The sequence below is a fragment of the Sinocyclocheilus grahami genome, unplaced genomic scaffold (assembly GCF_001515645.1).
Source record: "Sinocyclocheilus grahami isolate Dianchi unplaced genomic scaffold, SAMN03320097.WGS_v1.1 scaffold240.1, whole genome shotgun sequence".
Classification (NCBI taxonomy): domain Eukaryota; kingdom Metazoa; phylum Chordata; class Actinopteri; order Cypriniformes; family Cyprinidae; genus Sinocyclocheilus; species Sinocyclocheilus grahami.
The window spans coordinates 562,225-580,028 of record NW_015505419.1 but is presented as its reverse complement, the minus strand read 5'-3'; the positions used below and the strand labels follow the sequence as shown (position 1 = coordinate 580,028).

General features: G+C 39.1%; 1 protein-coding gene across 1 annotated transcript; it reads left to right on the top strand.

Annotated features, from left to right (window-relative positions):
• The first annotated feature begins 43 nt into the window (after positions 1 to 43).
• On the top strand, positions 44 to 17,488 carry LOC107597872 (tudor domain-containing protein 7B-like). Its single transcript, XM_016289067.1, has 16 exons — positions 44 to 250; positions 336 to 480; positions 3,332 to 3,515; positions 5,698 to 5,780; positions 6,272 to 6,495; positions 7,581 to 8,149; positions 8,372 to 8,561; positions 10,232 to 10,343; positions 10,429 to 10,631; positions 11,389 to 11,523; positions 11,884 to 11,967; positions 13,560 to 13,694; positions 14,083 to 14,193; positions 15,216 to 15,739; positions 15,980 to 16,140; positions 17,160 to 17,488. The coding sequence occupies exons 1-16, from the start codon at positions 44 to 46 to the stop codon at positions 17,378 to 17,380; spliced, it is 3,288 nt and encodes a 1,095-aa protein (XP_016144553.1). The 3' UTR covers positions 17,381 to 17,488.
• Positions 17,489 to 17,804: the final 316 nt, after the last annotated feature.

Below are 17,804 nucleotides of genomic sequence, written 5' to 3'. Positions count from 1 at the left end.
AATGCAAACATTTGAACAGTAGTGTCTCCTTGTTGTTTTTCAGATGGCAGATGAGGAACTGGTGAAGAAGATGGTACGGGCAGTGCTCCAGTCCGCTAAGAGTGGCGTGTCACTGTCTAACCTGCAGGTAGAGTATAAAGACCTGACGGGTGAGCTCATACCTTATAAACAGTTGGGGTATGCCACGCTGGATGCCCTCCTGCACAGCATGCCTTCGGTCGTGAAACTGGATAAAGGGCAGTCTGGGGAGGTAAGTCTCTCCCTTACCTTTTGAAATTCAGTTATTCAGCAGGGATACATGAATACTAAAACTTTAAATGGTTAAAAACCCATAGGTGGTATGCCATGCTACCACAGGAAACGAGATGACCCACGTAGCTAAGCTTGCGGCCCGTCAGCGCACAGCTAAGAGGACCGGCCAACCTCAAGTGGTGAACTGTCAAATGAGAGTCAAACCAGCAGCTCCTCTTGCACTGAATGGTGAGACTCTGATTAGTTTTGTTAAATATGACTGTGCATGCAACTCTTACTTTAAAGTGTTATTCAGAATACATTATATGTGACCCTGGAGCACAAAAGCAGTCTTAAGTCGCTGGGGTATATTTGTAGCAATAGCCAAAAATACATTGTATGGGTCAAAATGATTGATTTTTCTTTTATGCCAAAAATCATTAAGATATTAAGTAAAGATCATGTTCCATGAAGATATTTTGTAAATTTCCTACTGCAAATATATCAAAACTTAATTTTTGTTTAGTAATATGCATTGCTAAGAACTTCATTTGGACAACTTTAAAGGCGATTTTCTCAATATTTTGATTTTTTTGCACCGTCAGATTCCCGATTTTCATATAGTTGTATCTCGGCCAAATATTGTCCCGTCCTAACAATCATCAATGGAAAGCTTATTTATTCAGCATTCAGAAAAATTGACCCTTATGACTGGTTTAGTGGTTCTGGGTCACACATAGAGAATGTATGCTAAAAGCACATTTGAAATAATCGTTAATTTAATAATCTATTGCCATGCTTTAAAGAAGTACATTTATTTTGATTTGTTGTCGAAAGCACATGTAAAGTACTTCATTATAATTTTAACTGTAGTGTTATGCAATGCTACATTTATAGTTAATATATTTGAAATGTACTACATTTCAACATAATCTTTACAAACAGGTATAATTACAAATACGTGAAATGCAAGTTTCAGTAGAAGTTACATTAAAGCATATTTTAGTTTACAGTTTTGTTAGATGTGACTGTGAATGCAACATGTTATCCATGAGACATTTTAAAGAGAATGTATGCTAGTGTCCTGTGCATCCCGTGTCTTTTTTGGTTGTGCGTGTGGCCTATTTAAACTCCTCTGAGGATGTGAGCACAGTTCTGGATGTACTAAGAATAAAGCTCTGCATTAGATCATTCAGATTACAGGTTGCGGCTGTTCTGGGAGCTGCAAACTCACTGTCAGCTTCAGGGTTTTCTGCGCTCACGCTGTCCCTTGATCAGTGACTCAGTATTTACTTGGCTTGCCGTGATACAGCAGAAAGCGGGCATCTGTATTGACCTAGAGGGAGGTTTGGAGACTGCGGTGTTGTGGAGAGGTACAGCATAGCCTGCGTGACTGTTCATGGGAGGATTGTCTGAAAACGTTTCTTTTTTTTCTCCTCATCTGTTATTTAATGACTCAACTGCCGCTGCTGTGGTGATGCTCTGCCTGTTTCTGTTCTACTTAGCTCACCATCCGCTGTCTTGCAGAAACGATCAGCCTGTGGAGCGCTTATCTCAGGAGGGCTGTAGACAGTGATAAGGTGTTAAATTGCTGCCACTTTTCCACGCTAGACCGGTTGGACGGCTTGCGCTGTTAGCAAGCAGTCGGCTGAGTTTACTGCCGGGTTGGATGATATGATGTCATTCTGTTACAGTCAGGTTAGTGGAATGATGTCATATTGAATGTGTATGAGAGAAAATGGGTTTGAAGTCCTGTTGACACAGTGTGAGTATGATGTAATTGTTATTTAGTCGAGACTAGTTTGCAGCTGCTGTTGCATTTCAAATGCTATGTGTAAAGAGGAGAGTAATATTTTGGTGCATGTTCTAATTTCTCGTGATTATGCTGACTTCCAGAAACTTCATGGTTATCTAGTTGGAGAATGTGCAGAGTTATACCTTATAGATTGTCTGTTAACTAAACTGATTTGTGTGCAATGATATATGTTTGATCTAGCTTACAGTGTTTGGCTTCATCTGTTTGATTAAAGGATTAAGCACAAGCTGATATTTTTGTAGTTTCTATAAAAATAGTATTTGTTCTGTTGTTTCTATAGGATTTGTTAAAGAGATCAGAGAAAAAAAAAATCTGTTGCTTTTTACTTTCTCCCATGTTGTTCCCAACATGTGTGTTTGTCTTTCTTCCAAGGAATAAAAAGGAGAAATGGTGCACAAAACGAGCAAAAGCAGTATCTACCCATAAAAGCGGTCCATATTACTGTTATCAATATTCCAAGTCTTCTGAAGCTATATGACTGTTTTGTGTGAAGAACAGACAGATATCTAAGTCACAGTTCACTAAAAATATTGCCATTCGTCTGACATATGTTTTTATGAGAGAAGCATGTAATATTTGATTTGTGAACAAATTGTTCTTTTGAGTTGGATTTTTTTCAGTTAATCCATTGATCTGGTTGAAAATAACAGCATGAGTCAGAGTGATATTGTCTCAGGTTCCACTCACTGACTCGTTGATCAGAGATCCAATCACAGCAGTTAACAACCCATCGGAGAAAAAAACGACAACATTGTAGTCTGTTTGTTACACAAAGCTGTTGTATGGCTTTAGAACATATGAGTCGTATGGACCAATTTTATGATACTTTTATGGTGGGTTTGCATCCTTTATTGTCTTCTGACAATCAGAGATATACACATTTTTTTCATCTTGTTGATATTATTGTTAGAAAATGCTGCTTACTGCATCATTTTACTGTCGGTGACTCGTCGTGGCATGCATGCAGTGTAGACAGAACCACTGATTATAGTGGTTTCTGTTTGTTTTTCTAGTACCCGGTAAAGACACAGTGTAATCCAGCAATAATAGTGTCCATGTGAGAAAGTGTGCTTTAATTGCAGTATGTTGATAGAAATGGTTGTTCAAGGAAATTCCTGTCATTACAAAGCACTGTAAAAGGGTCACAGGACACTCGAATGCTTCAAATTCTGTCTCTGTAGATAGGAAATAGGCCTGGAATTATATGCGTGTTATTTTCAGTCTTATATATTAGATTATATATTTGACTTTTTTGATTTAGATATTGTCTCATCTCCTTCATAGCAAGGCCAAGGACATCTTTGAGACAGCCCGACCATCGTGGACATCTGGGGCGAGGTGGAGGTCGTGGAGGAGGACATGGAGACCCCCTTCCTCACACAGGAAGCTTGAGGGACTCCCAGTCTGATGGGAAAGGAGGCAGACTCCACAACACACCCACAAGAAGACCCTCCCTTCCCTCAGAAAGGTGAAAGACTCAAAAACACAAAGCCTGTCAAGTCTCAAACAGTGATAAAATGCAATAAAATAGGTAAAACCTTGCATTATAGCCACATTAAGAGCTACAAATAAATAAGTTAAAGTACTTTGAAATTCCTATATTGAAAGATAAAAAGTACAGCTGACACTTTCATATGAAAAAGCATCTTTTAAAGTAAACGCTCCTATTGTGTGAGCAGCATTTTGCCGAGCAAGTAGCTGAGAATACAAATCAAGTCCTAATGAGTCAACAGAAACAACTCTTAATTTTCCAGTTTTGCAACTACGTGTCTCTAGCTGTTGATACTGTCTGACTTGATTGGCAATAACAGAGAGCAGTTCAGCTGAAGGTTGTCTGAACCCAGTGCTTATTCAGCAGTCGAATGAAGGGTGCTGTCTGTGTGTGTGTGTGTGTGTGTGTGTGTGAAATCACTCCAGCCAAAAACCATTGAGAGCAAACAACTGACCTCACTCTTTAGAATTGTGTTCTCTATCACTTACTGTGGCACACACACAATGGCTGTGAGGGTGCGGAGGGTGGCAGAGTTAAGCGGGTGTACTGGGGTTTGTTAATCCTCCCTCCATTCTCTCACAGATTATCCATTCTAAACCAGTCCACAATGAATCAGCATTTTCCCTTTGGTACAGGTTGAGGGGGAGTTTGGGTCATCTGACACCTAGAATCATATGCAAAAAGACCTCCACACCCCTGCTTTATCATGCTGCAGCACTTTGCCAAAATGTCTGCTTTTGTCCTTACTATCACCATTGTATTATTTGCTCTATATCCCTCCTGTCTGTTTAGTTTATGAAAACTCTACTAGGCTATTTTACAGCAGAATTAAGCTGACCAATTAATTACACAGATTAGGAGGATGACTCGGCAATAATGGAGTATTAAATTTGCATTTGTTTTCATGAATTATTTTTTTCTGTAACATAATCCTATTTTGCATCATTATATTTTCTTTAGTATTTTGATGGACGTAAGTGTGAAACAGATTATCAAAAAAAGCAAAAAATGTAGGGTGCCAGCTTGGTTCTGTCCATTGGTTGATGTTTGGGTTTTGAGATATCTTTTCAAGGGAAGATAGAAGTTAAGACATTTTGACGGCATTACACCGTCAAATAAATAAATGAATAAAGATAGGGTGAATTTTCATGCTGACTTTGTTTCGGTGGAATGCCAAAGATGAAGTCATCAAGAGTTAATTATAATGAGAAAAAAAAATGGAGTGTCTATTTACACTAAGTGCAAATATCCCGCCTTGTTGGCAGAGGCTATTTACACTAACTCCGCCCACCAACATGTGATTGGGCTAGACAAAATTACAAAAGACAGCTGTCAAAGAACATCTCCATTGGCGTAAGTGGTAAAACGCATAGTGCAGATTTTTGACGCGATCGACCCGAGTTCGAATCCGCCTTTTGCCGAACTCGTTCTTTTCCCTTTTCACATAACTTATCGCATCGGAAAGGCATTCATTTTCAATAATAATGAAGGAAAATAATCGAAAAGTTGAAAATTAAGTATCGGGTAGGGTTAGGGTTCAGCATCCATTTAATAATTTTAATAAAACGTATAATTTACACTCAATACGTTAATATTGCAGACTGTTTTATAATGTACTACAATACTGAGGTGCAGATAATTGCCATTATTTGCAATAAGTAGTATGAATAGCAGAAAATACTGCTATTTTTACATAGTGTAAATAGAAGCTATGGCTATTTGCACTTAGTTTCAATGGCATCTATCACTAAGCAAATACGCTATTTTTGCTTAGTGTAAATAGCATCTTTCTCTAAGAAAATATGCTAATTTTACTTAGTATAAGTAACATCTGTTGCTATTTGCACATAGTGTAAATAGCATATATCGCTATTTACACTTAGTGCAAATAGCTGATGCCAAAAAAAAAGGCATGATTAAAAAATTGTGGACTGAAGTCCCTTCTTATGGACCAAAATGAGAACTGGTTGCTTTTGGTCCACATAAAGAGATCTGGTTCATTGGAAAGAGTGTTGAATGACTGTTTTATAATACTGGATACACTCTATCAACAAATGAAATTTGGGGGTAAAAGGTTAGTTAAAATCTTGCAATATATTAACCAAAAATGTCAAATTTCAGGTTCTCCTTAATATAATCTCATGTTTTTCCCCCCTAGATCAGACAAAAGAATGACACTTCCCTCCAGATTCCAAAAAGAAGTCCATGGCCATCTCTCCCAAAGCCAACAGCAGAGCAATGGTGAGCAAATTTTGGGTGGGAAAAGTGTTCAATATGCAGGGTGTCTAAACATTTCTCTCCACAAGAAACTCGTTTAAAGGTTATAGTTATCCTGGAGTCTCTAACTTAACTTCCTGTCCCAGAAAACATTCCAGACATGGGATGTTCATTAAGGATGAAAAGAGAACAGTCAACTTCTGTCTCAAGCAGGCAAAAACCTCCCGCTGTTACACAGAGGGATCTCTCAGGACTACATGCCTTCAGTTCTGATGTTGCTATGGGCTATATCTTAAAGTGATAGTTCACCCAGAAAGGGAAAAAAATGTCATAAATGGAAAGTCAAATTTCTTGGGTGAATAAATAATGACAAAATTGCTATAAGACTTAATGAATAGAGTCTGATTCGCTGCAAATTTATTTAGCATCTGTTTATGATTTTATGGTTTTAGTTTATAGTTTGGCAGTGCAGTATTGCTAATAAGCTGCAGCATTTGTGTTGTTGATATTTCTAGCCCCTTCTATCCTGAATGAAAACACAACTCCATCAAAACCCAGGGTGCCTCATTCTGCGCCTTACAGTCCCAAGCTGGTGCAGTCCCGTCTTAAAGAGGTTCTTAACAAGCACAGCAATGGCCTCTGGGTATCCAAGCTGCCTCAGCTGTATCGAGAGCATTATAAACAAGACCTACCCAGTGAAGCCCTGAAAGACCTGGAACACTGGACGCACATTTGTACTGTAAGTTTACAGATGCCTGATTAGCCTGTCATCTGATGTCATTAGAACACAGTAGCATTATGTGTAATTGTGTCATTAAAGGGATCAAGACATGAGAATCAATTTATGAAAACAAATTGCAACCTTCAGAACTTAAAATATCCTCCCAAGTTCAAAAATACTTTTTATTGTTATAAGACAGTTTTGAAGTCAGAAATCCAAACTCATTAACATAATGCACATTTGCCTTGTTCTTTTGTTGTTCCTGGCTGTGTGTAGCACCTACCGCTCTCCATATTTGCCAGTTTAATTCTAAGGGTTGGAGAGAGAATTGAAGACAATTCATGTGATTCTCACCAAACTTGGTCAACATTACGCCAAGACACTTATCCACCTTTTTTTTGTTGTAAAAATGGGCGCGGCCATTTGTAAATTCTATGGGTCTGGCTTCCGGTCTCATCTGCATCCAGCTATTTTTAGCTGTACAAAACAGTTCGTTTTGCTGCTTGATATTGAAAATTGGTGTGTCTTATCATATTATTTTAATGTATTATATTAATTATGAACACACTGGATTGTAGTGCAAACAGTTTTACCGTTTACTGTACGTTGTTATTCTCCTCGTTATTTACCTACAGCGGCTAATGAACCGGAAGTCTCACCCATAGACTTACTTCCGCAATGAAGAAAAAGGTGGATATCTCGAATAGTGTTGTCATGGTGAGGGATTACGTTAATCACAAAAAGGGAAACAGGAATTGGTTGGGAATTGGCTGTTGTATTTCCCAAGTCACAGTGCCACCAGATGGCAGCCAGAAGTCTGCCCAAGTATAGGTTTCTGCAGTACCCCAGGGCTTTGCCCATTCAATTAAGGGCATTCCACAGGCTGTGGGTGCTTACAACTGCTTTACCTGATTTGCTAACCCACTTGGGGCTAGGTTTAGTGGCATCCAGTATGGTAAAGTGGTTGATAAATGCCCATTGATTAGGAAAGGTCCCGTTTGTTCGGTCGAGACCTCAAACTCAATTGTGCATAAATGATTAATACATTAGCTCTGTGTATTTGTCTGCAGAATAAAAATGCTGTCTTGTTGTTCGGTTTGCAGGTTGAAAAACCATGCAGTACCAAACCTCAAGAGTTGCTGCTGTACCCTGCTAAAGAAACTAGCCAGATTACCCCACATAGTGCTGCTACACCCCCCACCCATGACAAATCCCCATTTCATCACAAAAAACCTCAGACTCAAAGATCATCTGCCACTTCCAAATCAAGCACTCCGGCATCCCCTAGGGATCTAACACCCGACGTCAAGCAGAAGCTTGGAGATCTGCTCTTGAAATACAGCAGTGGCCTGTGGGCCCACGCTCTGCCTAAACTGTATCAGGACACATATAAATGTAAACTACCGGAGTTTGTGCTGGACCACCTCACCCTGCTTTCAGATATATGCACGATTGACTACCCCATGCCGGACAACCCCAAAAGAGCAATTCTGTATGCAAAAGTAGTAGAAGACGAGAACCGTAACCAGTCGGGATTGGCTGGCTCAGAGACGAAAGAAGCAGTAGAGCGCAGTTTGAGCAGCCAGACTGTTCCTCCTCTTGTCATCCCTAGAGAGGAATACCCTTCTGTCCTGGTGGTGGAAGCAGGTGACACAAACAGCATCATTCTGAGGTGCGATTTATAATCAATATTCTATAGATCATGAGGGGTGTGACCTTTATCATGCCTTTGCTTAGATTCATCTCAGAGCAGGTTGGATTGGATCAGAGAATAGAATTCTTTGATTGAAGAATTTTTGGAAATGCCCGCTGAGGGAAAATCTGTCAGGCCACTGTAAAAGTTGATGGCCACTGTTGTACTCTTGATGAAGTGTGTTTGTCTGTTTATATGCAGGTACATAGGTGAAGGTTACTCTAAGGCACAGGAGAAGTTAGAAGATGAAATGAGAGAGTTCTATGGGCAAGACAGCAACAAGGTGGCTCTGACTTCACCATTAACAGGTCAGCTGACTGCTGTATGTGCTGAGGAAGAGGAGGAGATCCTCCGAGCACAAGTCTGTGAGGTCATGGCCGACAAGGTCAAGGTGCGTTATGGGGTCATTGAAGAACACTTCTGAACATAATAGAGTAGTGTAGTGGTTCTCAACCTTTTTGACTTTAAGGCCCCACATTATCCAAGACAGTATTCAAAGGCTACCCTGTAGGGTGAGATATTTCTGGTTTTTCTGCTGTAATGACAAATATGTTTGTTTTCTTTTTTCAGAAGCTAGGAGTACAAAATAGCTAAAAAACTAAATTAGAATTTTTTACTTAAATATGATCAAAATTCAAATTATATTCGAATTTAAAATGCATAATTTCAGTTAGGGTGAAGAAAAGCTTTTGGGTTCTCTCTTAAGGCCACAAGAGGGCGCATCGAGCAAAATATTACTAATGCACGTTTATTCAAAGTGCATAATGTTTATAAACCAATTATAATTAAGTTGCTTAAACAACTATAAACAAAACAGCATCATGTACTTATGCATAGTTTAATACAAAAAAACGAAATCACACAGAGTACATTTTTCATTTAAAAACACGAGTTGCAGTGGGATGGGGAAAAAACCCACCATAAAGTCTCGAGGTATGCTTTTTCAAAGTTGAACTTGCATTAATTTTACATGGCTTTCTAAACATGAGGCTCATTTGTGCGAGATGCGAGTGCAACGGTAATAGACGTCCCTCTAGAAAATGCGCAAAATATGCGTTCTGTGTGAACGGCTTGGTTTAAGTTTTGACGTAAACAAGATCTCCGCAGTGATGTTCTCTTTTCCCGCAATATTTGTAATTAACAACGCAGTAGCGCCGCATCTAGTGGCGTCTACTGGATAGGTTAACAAAAACATTAAAATGCAATGACACTTATATCGTCATCGCATCTCGTGCGCCACTTATAAGGCTGCCTCCTTAACGCACACCTAAAATTCGAATGCAACGTTTTTGCATTCGAATGTGGATTTTTATTTTAAACTCGACAAATATTCGAAATTTGAAAAAAAAATTTGACAGCCCTAGCTAGGAGCAATATATTAAAAGAATGAACTAAAATAATTATATTAAATTATATTACAATTAAAATAAGAAAATTCTGTAGGGTTAGGTGAATGTGCTTTAGTTTTCAATAATGAATTTATATGACTTCCAGAAATCACACAAATCACAAATTTATCCGCAATTTCTACTTAAAAAGACATAATTTATATTCATGACAGAAATTTCCATGAATTTTTAAGATTTTTTGTATTTTTCATTTCCATGACTTCTCCAGGTCTAGAAATCTAAAATTCCCTCACATATTCAGGTATCCAAGACCGTGACACAGTTGTTGAAGAAACAACATAAACATCTTTATTGTTAGACGTTTTAGCTTATTTAAAAGCTTGTTTTTGTGTTGTTTTAAAAGGACAGTTCACCCAAAAATTAATTACTCACCCTCATGTTTTCCGAATTTGAACAAAGGTCTTTGGAACGACATGAGGGTGAGTAATTAATGACAGAATTTTCATTTTTGGGTAAACTATCCCTTTAAATTATTTCCGACCCCCTGGTAGAGAACCAATAGTGTAGTTCACAGTGGATCATTGTGGTTTTCTTTTGTAGAACTGAGGCTGTTTAGATCTGTGATACATTTGTGCAATATAGATAAATAAAGATAATGCTCTTGTGTTTTTGTAATAATTATTACTGCACTTGTATGTTGATGTTTAAACAGGTGTACTACGTGGATCATGGCTTTTCTGAAGTCATCAGCAAGAGCAAACTATTTGAGTTACATGAGAAGTTTTATAGATTGCCTTTCCAAGCCACCAAATGTAAACTAGCAGGTGAGATTTGCATTCAGTTATGAATTCACAGACAAACTAGTTTCACATTAATGTAAACTATTGTCTTTATATCAATTTGTTTCAGGCCTGGAGTCATTCAGTCAGGAGCAGGCAGTACTGAAGAGGTTTGAGTCAATAGCCACTGGCAAGATCCTATTGGCTGAGATCTTAGTGCGTCAGGAAGTGCCTCTGGTGGTCCTGTATGACACATCACAAGATGATGATATCAACATCAATGCTGCCTGTATGAAAGCTCTACAAGACAAATCCTTAGAGAGTCCCTTAAAGGTAACCAAAAAGTGTTTGCAATTACAATGAAACCCTCCTATCTAAAAAAAATACTGTAATGCTAATGTGCCTCAAGAATACTATGTTACTGACAAGATAGCATGTCCAAAAAGCATGGTCCAAACTATCACACTACCACAGTACTTGCACCAATTATATCAGTGCTTTTGGAAATCTGCTTAGCCAATCAAATTTGTGGACTAGAACTGTTGCATAATCAATACTCAAAAGTTTCAAATGGAGAGAGAGAGAGGGAGAGGGAGGGGGAGAGGGGGGAACTCACATCACAGTGGAGTCAGCTGTCTTAACCGTGGCTTGTGTACTGCACACATACCAGCTTCATCACTGTGTCTGTCACGCGACTCTGTTCCCCTTTCGGGCTCTGTCTTTACATTTATTTTGAAAGCTGAAGCTCGCGATTATGGTAAGGGGCGCTACATTTTCGACGAGTGCTTGCGGTGTTCAGCCAATCAAAATGCACTGGGTCAGCTGGCCAATCAGAGCAGACTGCGCTTGTCGGAAGGAGGGACTTTGTAGAAAACGAAGCGTTTGAGAGAGGCGGGGTATAGAGGACCTACAATAATGTACAGTATTTGAAAAATAATGTGTTTTTTGAACATTAAAGCATGTCAACATATTCTGTTACACCAAATACACAAAATAATGATCTTTAAAAAAGCATCATATGACCCCTTTAATGTGATGTGTGTTAACCAGTGATTAAGTGAATGACAAATACATTTGTATTCTGTCATAGTTGAACAGTGCCTACATGAATGTGAATGTGAGCAGCGTTTGCTCAGATGGGACGATCTACTGTCAGGTGCCCTCCAGAGGCCTTACTAAACTCAACGAAATTCTGGAGAGGACCGAAAACTATTTACATTCCCAGGTGCCGCACTTGCAACAGGCATAATCTCTGTATGTGCTGCTTCAAATATGTTGCTAGAGACTTCTTTAGAGGAGGTGAAGAGGCCAAAATAGACAGATTGAGATTATGGGTTTAATAGGATTGGCAGGCGTCAAGTACATAATCCCTAATAAAAAAGTTACTTGCTGCCACAGATTGTGAGCTAGAGTGCCTAACATAGACATCAGTGTATAAATATAGGCATCAAAGTGTTTTAAATAGTTATTGTTTACTGTAGGGCATATCAGCACCCTGTAGAGAAGCTTGATGTCCATTTCATGATGTGTTCCCTCCCATTGTCTGGCAGACAGGATATGCTCACATATCTTTCCCTTATAAAAGGTCACATCAGAGTTGCTGGTTTCACGGCCTTTCTGTGGCAAAATCTGTTTGGCTCGATATAAAGGCAAATGGTCCCGGGTGGAGGTGAGTCTGCTCTGTCAGTAGAAGCATTTAAGGCATAGTTCACCCAAAATGAAATTTCTGTCATTAATTACTCACCTTCATGTCGTTCCAAACCTGTAAGAACTTTGTTCATCTTCTGAACACAAATTAAAATACTTCTGAAGAAATCCGAAAGCTTTCTGACCCTGCACGGACAGCAACGCAACTACCACGTTCAAGGCCCAAAAAATGAAGTAAGGACTTTGTTAAAATAGTCCATGTGACATCAATGTTTCAATCTTAATTTTGTGACGCTACGAGAATACTTTTTGTGCAAAAAAGCAAAAAAACTTTATGGTTCTCTCAAGAACACGCATCGAAGACTGACACGGCAGAGAAGAAATCGTTGAATAAAGTCATTATTTTGTTTTCTTTGCACACAAAAAGTATTCTCGTAGCTTCATAAAATTAGGATTGAACCACTGATGTCACACGGAGTATTTTAACAATGTCTTTACTGCCTTTCTGGTCCTTGATCGTGGTAGTACCCTTGTTGTCTATGGAGGGTAGGAAAGCTCTTGGATTTCATCAAAAATATCTTAATTTGTGTTCCAAAGATGAACGAAGGTCTTACAGGTTTGGAACGACATGAGGTTATTAATTAATTAATGACAGAATTTTTATTTTTGGGTGAACTATGCCTTTAAGAAAAGAAAAGGGTCATTAACAACTATTGTAGATCTGTAAGTCCTAAGGCCTCAAATGAGCATTTCATCTATTAGTTGATTTAAATGTATTTTATGGAGTTGCTCCCACATTCACCAGGAACACTGCATTCATGTTGACTCTGAGCTGTTCATGTCCTCAGACTCGGACATTTTTCATTTTTATGGTATCTCTCATAATGCTAAAATGGTTCTTCTGTGTGTGGCTTTGTTGGTAATGACATCAAAACGATTCATTTCTGCAGCAATTTGTCTTATACATTATACCATTTCAAACGTTTGGGGTCGGTAATTTTTTAAAAATACATTTATTCTTTTATTTAGCATGGATGTTATTTTGAACTTTCTATTCATCACAGAATCCTAAAAAATGTATTGCGGTTTTCAAAAAACCACACTAAATCAGCATATTAGAATGGTTTCTAAAAGAATCATGTGACACTGAAAGCTGGAGTGCAGTTTTTATACCACAGGAATAAATTACATTTCGAAAAATATTAACATTTAAAACAGTTACTTTAAATTGTAGTAATATTTTACCATATTACTGTTTTTACTGTATTTTTTTAACAAATAAATGCAGCCTTGATGATCATAAGACACTTCTTTCAAAAACATTAAAAAGTCTTACCTACCCCAAACTTTTGAACAGTAGTGTACTATATGACATAAAATATAGTGTAAAATATGACACGTCAAACAAAAATATAGAAGTTGCTACAAAACTACTAACCTTTGAACTGCTGAAGCCACCAAATTTTCTTCATTATGACCATTGTGGTCCAATGGTCAAGTGGGAGAGGTTCATAAAATTATGAGTTTCCTTCTTGAACAGTAATTATGAGTTCAATATAATATAATTCCTGGGGATTCAGGTCTAAAACTGTGTCCACTGTGGTTTCACCATAGATAACAAACCTGCATGGCAGCCGGGTGCTGGACATCTTGTTTGTGGATGTAGGCGTTCAGGCGTCAATCGAGGTCACTGAGTTGAGAGAGATCCCACCTCCTACGCTGCGTGACCTCATTTCCACCCCGGCCCAGGTCAGACAACAGATAATGACGGCACAAAGAGGTTAAAGAGTGTAGTGGTTTGTAACAGCAGAGCAGTTTGTGTTCATTTTTATTTTTTTGAATGAAAGGCATGAAAAACCTGTAATACTTGCTTTTGTTCGCAAACAGGAATTACTTTATGTTAGGCTGTCCAAAATGTCCAGGCTGCTTTTTTCCATTTTATCCAAGGCTGTCCAGGGTCCTCATCCACTTGCATTGTATGAAGATAGCAGCTTAGACATTTTGTTATAAATACAAATACTTTGAATAACATGAGGATGACTCGGTGATGACAGAAGTCATTTTTGAGTGAACTGATGTAATTGTTAGATGAATAATATGTAAGCTTGTCTGTCTGCCTATATTTGTCACTCTGCAGGCGCTGAAGTGTTGTCTGGCAGATCTGCCTGTGAGCGTAGACTCATGGACTCCAGATGCTGTCCAGTGGCTTAGAGACACGGCTCTCCACTGCAGTGACTGCAGCTTGAAGGCCAGTTCAATACAAATGCTGCTTTCTTCACATTTGCATTTCATTTGATTTTATTTGCACATGAGATACAAGCATAAAGCTGAGGCTAATTTCAGTAAGAAAAAAATGTAGTAAAGGCACAAAGATGCTTGTACAAAGTACTTAAAGGGATAGTTCACCCAAAAATGAAAAGTCCGTCATTAATTACTCACTCTCATGTCGTTCCAAACCCGTAAGACCTTCGGAACACAAATTAAGATATTTTTGATGAATTCCGAGAGCTCTCTGACCCTGCATACTGTATATACAGCGAAGATACTACCACGATCAAGGCACAGAAACGTAGCAAGGAGATCTGTAAAACAATCCATGTGACATCAGTGGGTCAACCGTGATTTTATGAAGCTACAAGAATACTTTTTGTGCGCAAAGAAAACAAAAATAACGACTTTATTTAACAACTCATCTCCTCCGCGTCACCCTAGCGCCATTTTGCAGAGTATCCACTGAACGTAAACAGTGTAGGCTGTTCTGTGTCTGCTGCGCCACACGGATACGTTGTCTACATTGTTTGCACTTTGATCTGAACGAAAACAGCGTATCCGTGTGGAGCGGCTGACACAGAACAGCATATGTTGTTTATGTTCAGTGGATACTCTCCAAAATGGCGCCAGGGTGACGCAGAGGAGACGAGTTGTTGAATAAAGTCGTTATTTTTGTTTTCTTCGCGCACAAAAATTATTCTCGTAGCGTTTTAAAATTACGATTGAACCACTGATGTCACATGGATTATTTTACCGATGTCCTTGCTACGTTTCTGGACCTTGACCGTGGTAGTATCCTCGCTGTCTATGGAGGGTCAGAGAGCTCTCGGAATTCATCAAAAATATCTTAATTTGTGTTCCGAAGATGAACGGAGGTCTTACATGTTTGGAACGACATGAGGGTGAGTAATTAATGACAGACTTTTCATTTTTGGGTGAACTATCCCTTTAACAACAGCAGAAAAGAAGCACTAAAAACAGTTGCTTTTGTTTTTCTAGATAGCTAAAGTGGATGAGCCCAAACGCCTCGCTCATGTTTATCTCTTCACCAGCAAGAACTTCCACGACACAAGCTGCTGTTTAAACCAACAGCTGGCCGACTCTAATCTGTGGAACCACCAGAAGGATGTTTTCTTAAGCAGCCGGGGGCCCTCAAAATCCCTCAACGCCCCGACAAACCCTGCCACCATCCAGACCTCCAGCCTCAGCACTGATGGACAGGATAAAGCCCCACACACACCCAAGAGGATGTCATCCCCGCTGGGGAGCCAGAGTGCACCTCCCGGCTCTCCGCCTGAAAAGCTGGCTCTTCCTCCACTGCTGGAGCTGCCCAAGATTGGGCAGAATTTGGACGTGTTTGTTTCAGTGGCATGCCATCCTGGGCACTTTGTGCTACAGCCATGGCACGATATGTACAAACTGGTGAATTTGATGGGGGAGATGATTCTGCATTATAATAAGATGGAGGAGAAACCACTTAAAGTGGAGAAGAACCAGGTCTGTGCTGCCAAGGTGGAAAACAAGTAAGCGTGCTTTCGTATATGTGTCTAGGTCAGGGGGTTTCAATTCTGCTCATAAAGGTCCAGAGTTCCTGTGGAGTTTAGCTCCAAAATAACTGCCTGGAAGTTTCTAATGATCCTGAAGACCTTATTAGCTGTTTCAAATTGGGGCTTGAGCTAAACTGAGCTGGAACTGAGAGGCTTGGGCCATATGATGTGTTTTATGAGGCCATGTGACCACTTATCATCTGTGTGATTTTACAGCTGGTACCGTGCACTGGTGAAAGGAGTCCTGACCAATGGTCTGGTGTCAGTGTTTCAGCTGGACTATGGCAAACATGAGCTGGTGAGCTGCACCCAGCTCCGGCCCCTCACCCAGGAGTTCTGCCAGCTCCCCTTCCAGGCCATCACTGCTCAGCTGGCTGGTACACTTCATTTCCTGTTAGAAAGGCTCTTTCATTTATTGAAAAGGCTGTTTTAGACAGCTACTTCATTTCAGAGAATCAGCTACTTCAGATCAGATAATTTTTCTATGATCCAGTTCTTGTTAATGTTTCATCAACAATAGCCAATAAGCTCCATTTGAAAGAGTCAGAAAGACTTTCATATTTATTTGAATTGATAGAAAATTCACCTTTATTCAGCAAGGACACATTCAATTGACCGACAGTATTACTAAACACATTTATGATACAAAATATTCTATTTCATATTTAAGAATAGTTTTCAACAAGTTTTCAACATTGATATTAACTTAAAAAAAAATCTTTAACATCAAATCAGAATATTATAATTATTTCTGAAAGATTATCTTTGCCATCACAGCAGTAAGTTACATTTTAAAATACATTAATATATGAAATGAAATAATTTTATATTTCAGTTCACAATATTACAATATTACTGTTGATTTGCAGCCTCGGAGAGACTTCTTTCAAAAACCTGAAAAGATCTTGCTGACCTCAAACTTTTAAACAGTATTTAAAAAGACACACACAAACACAAAACAGTGTAGCAAAGTGACCTTCCATTAAAAAATAGAATACAGTAAAATACAATTAAAAATAAATAATGTTATTAGTGTATATAAATGAAGAAGTTGAAAAAGTGTAAGCAAGTTATTTTTGATCTGAACGAGTGGAATAAATAATACATGTTTGAATAAAATTCTGCTAAAGGAGAACAGCTCCTGAAAAGAAATTGCTTTTGGAGAGATCTGACTGAATATAACTCTTCCACATTCAGATCGCTTACCAAAGTACTTTACTGACTGTGTGCTGTTTTGACTATCCCTCCTGGCCAAAGTCCCTGACTCATATGGGCCACATGGTATAAGCTGTAGCTAAGAACTGATCTCAAACAGCTGCTCCTTTTCATTTTGCTACTTTAGAGAAGTTCATGTATGATTTTATTGTAGATCTGAAGGTGTTTCTGATCTTTCCAGGCGTGAAACCCAGGCAGTGGTCTGAGGAGGCCTCCATTGTGTTCAGGAACCACGTCGAGAAGAAGCCCCTGGTAGCCCAGCTGGAATCGGTGCAGGAGGCGTCACAGCCCTGGGACTGTAAGGTGGTTATCTTCTTGGTGGACACTTCACAAGAGGAACGGGACATTTGGCTTCATGACATTATGGCTGAATTCACTGATGAGATGTCTAACGCAGCATAGACATTTTTGAAAGGTTCTCGTAAGATTGTTCATTAGTATGCTATAGATTAAAGGGGTCCTATTTTGCGCGTTTACAAAGTCTTGATTTTGTTTTGGGGGTGTACTAGAACAGGCTCTCATACTAGGTTGTTCGAAAAACACATGATTTTTCACATATTTTACATTATTACAACACCTCTCTCCCCAGTCTGGCATGAACGGCTCGAATAGTTCCTGTATCAAATGAAAGCCCGCCTTCTGAAATACGAAATGTGCTGTGATTGGTTAGCTGGGCCAGTGTGTGTTGTGATTGGCAGCACTCGGCGCCTGGTCGGGAAATGTCACGTCCCTTACCATAGCCGCCTGCGAGTAATATTTTACTCAATATTTTCTGCAGTGTAAATATTGCATCAAAATCAAATCAATTTTAGCGCGATTTAAACCC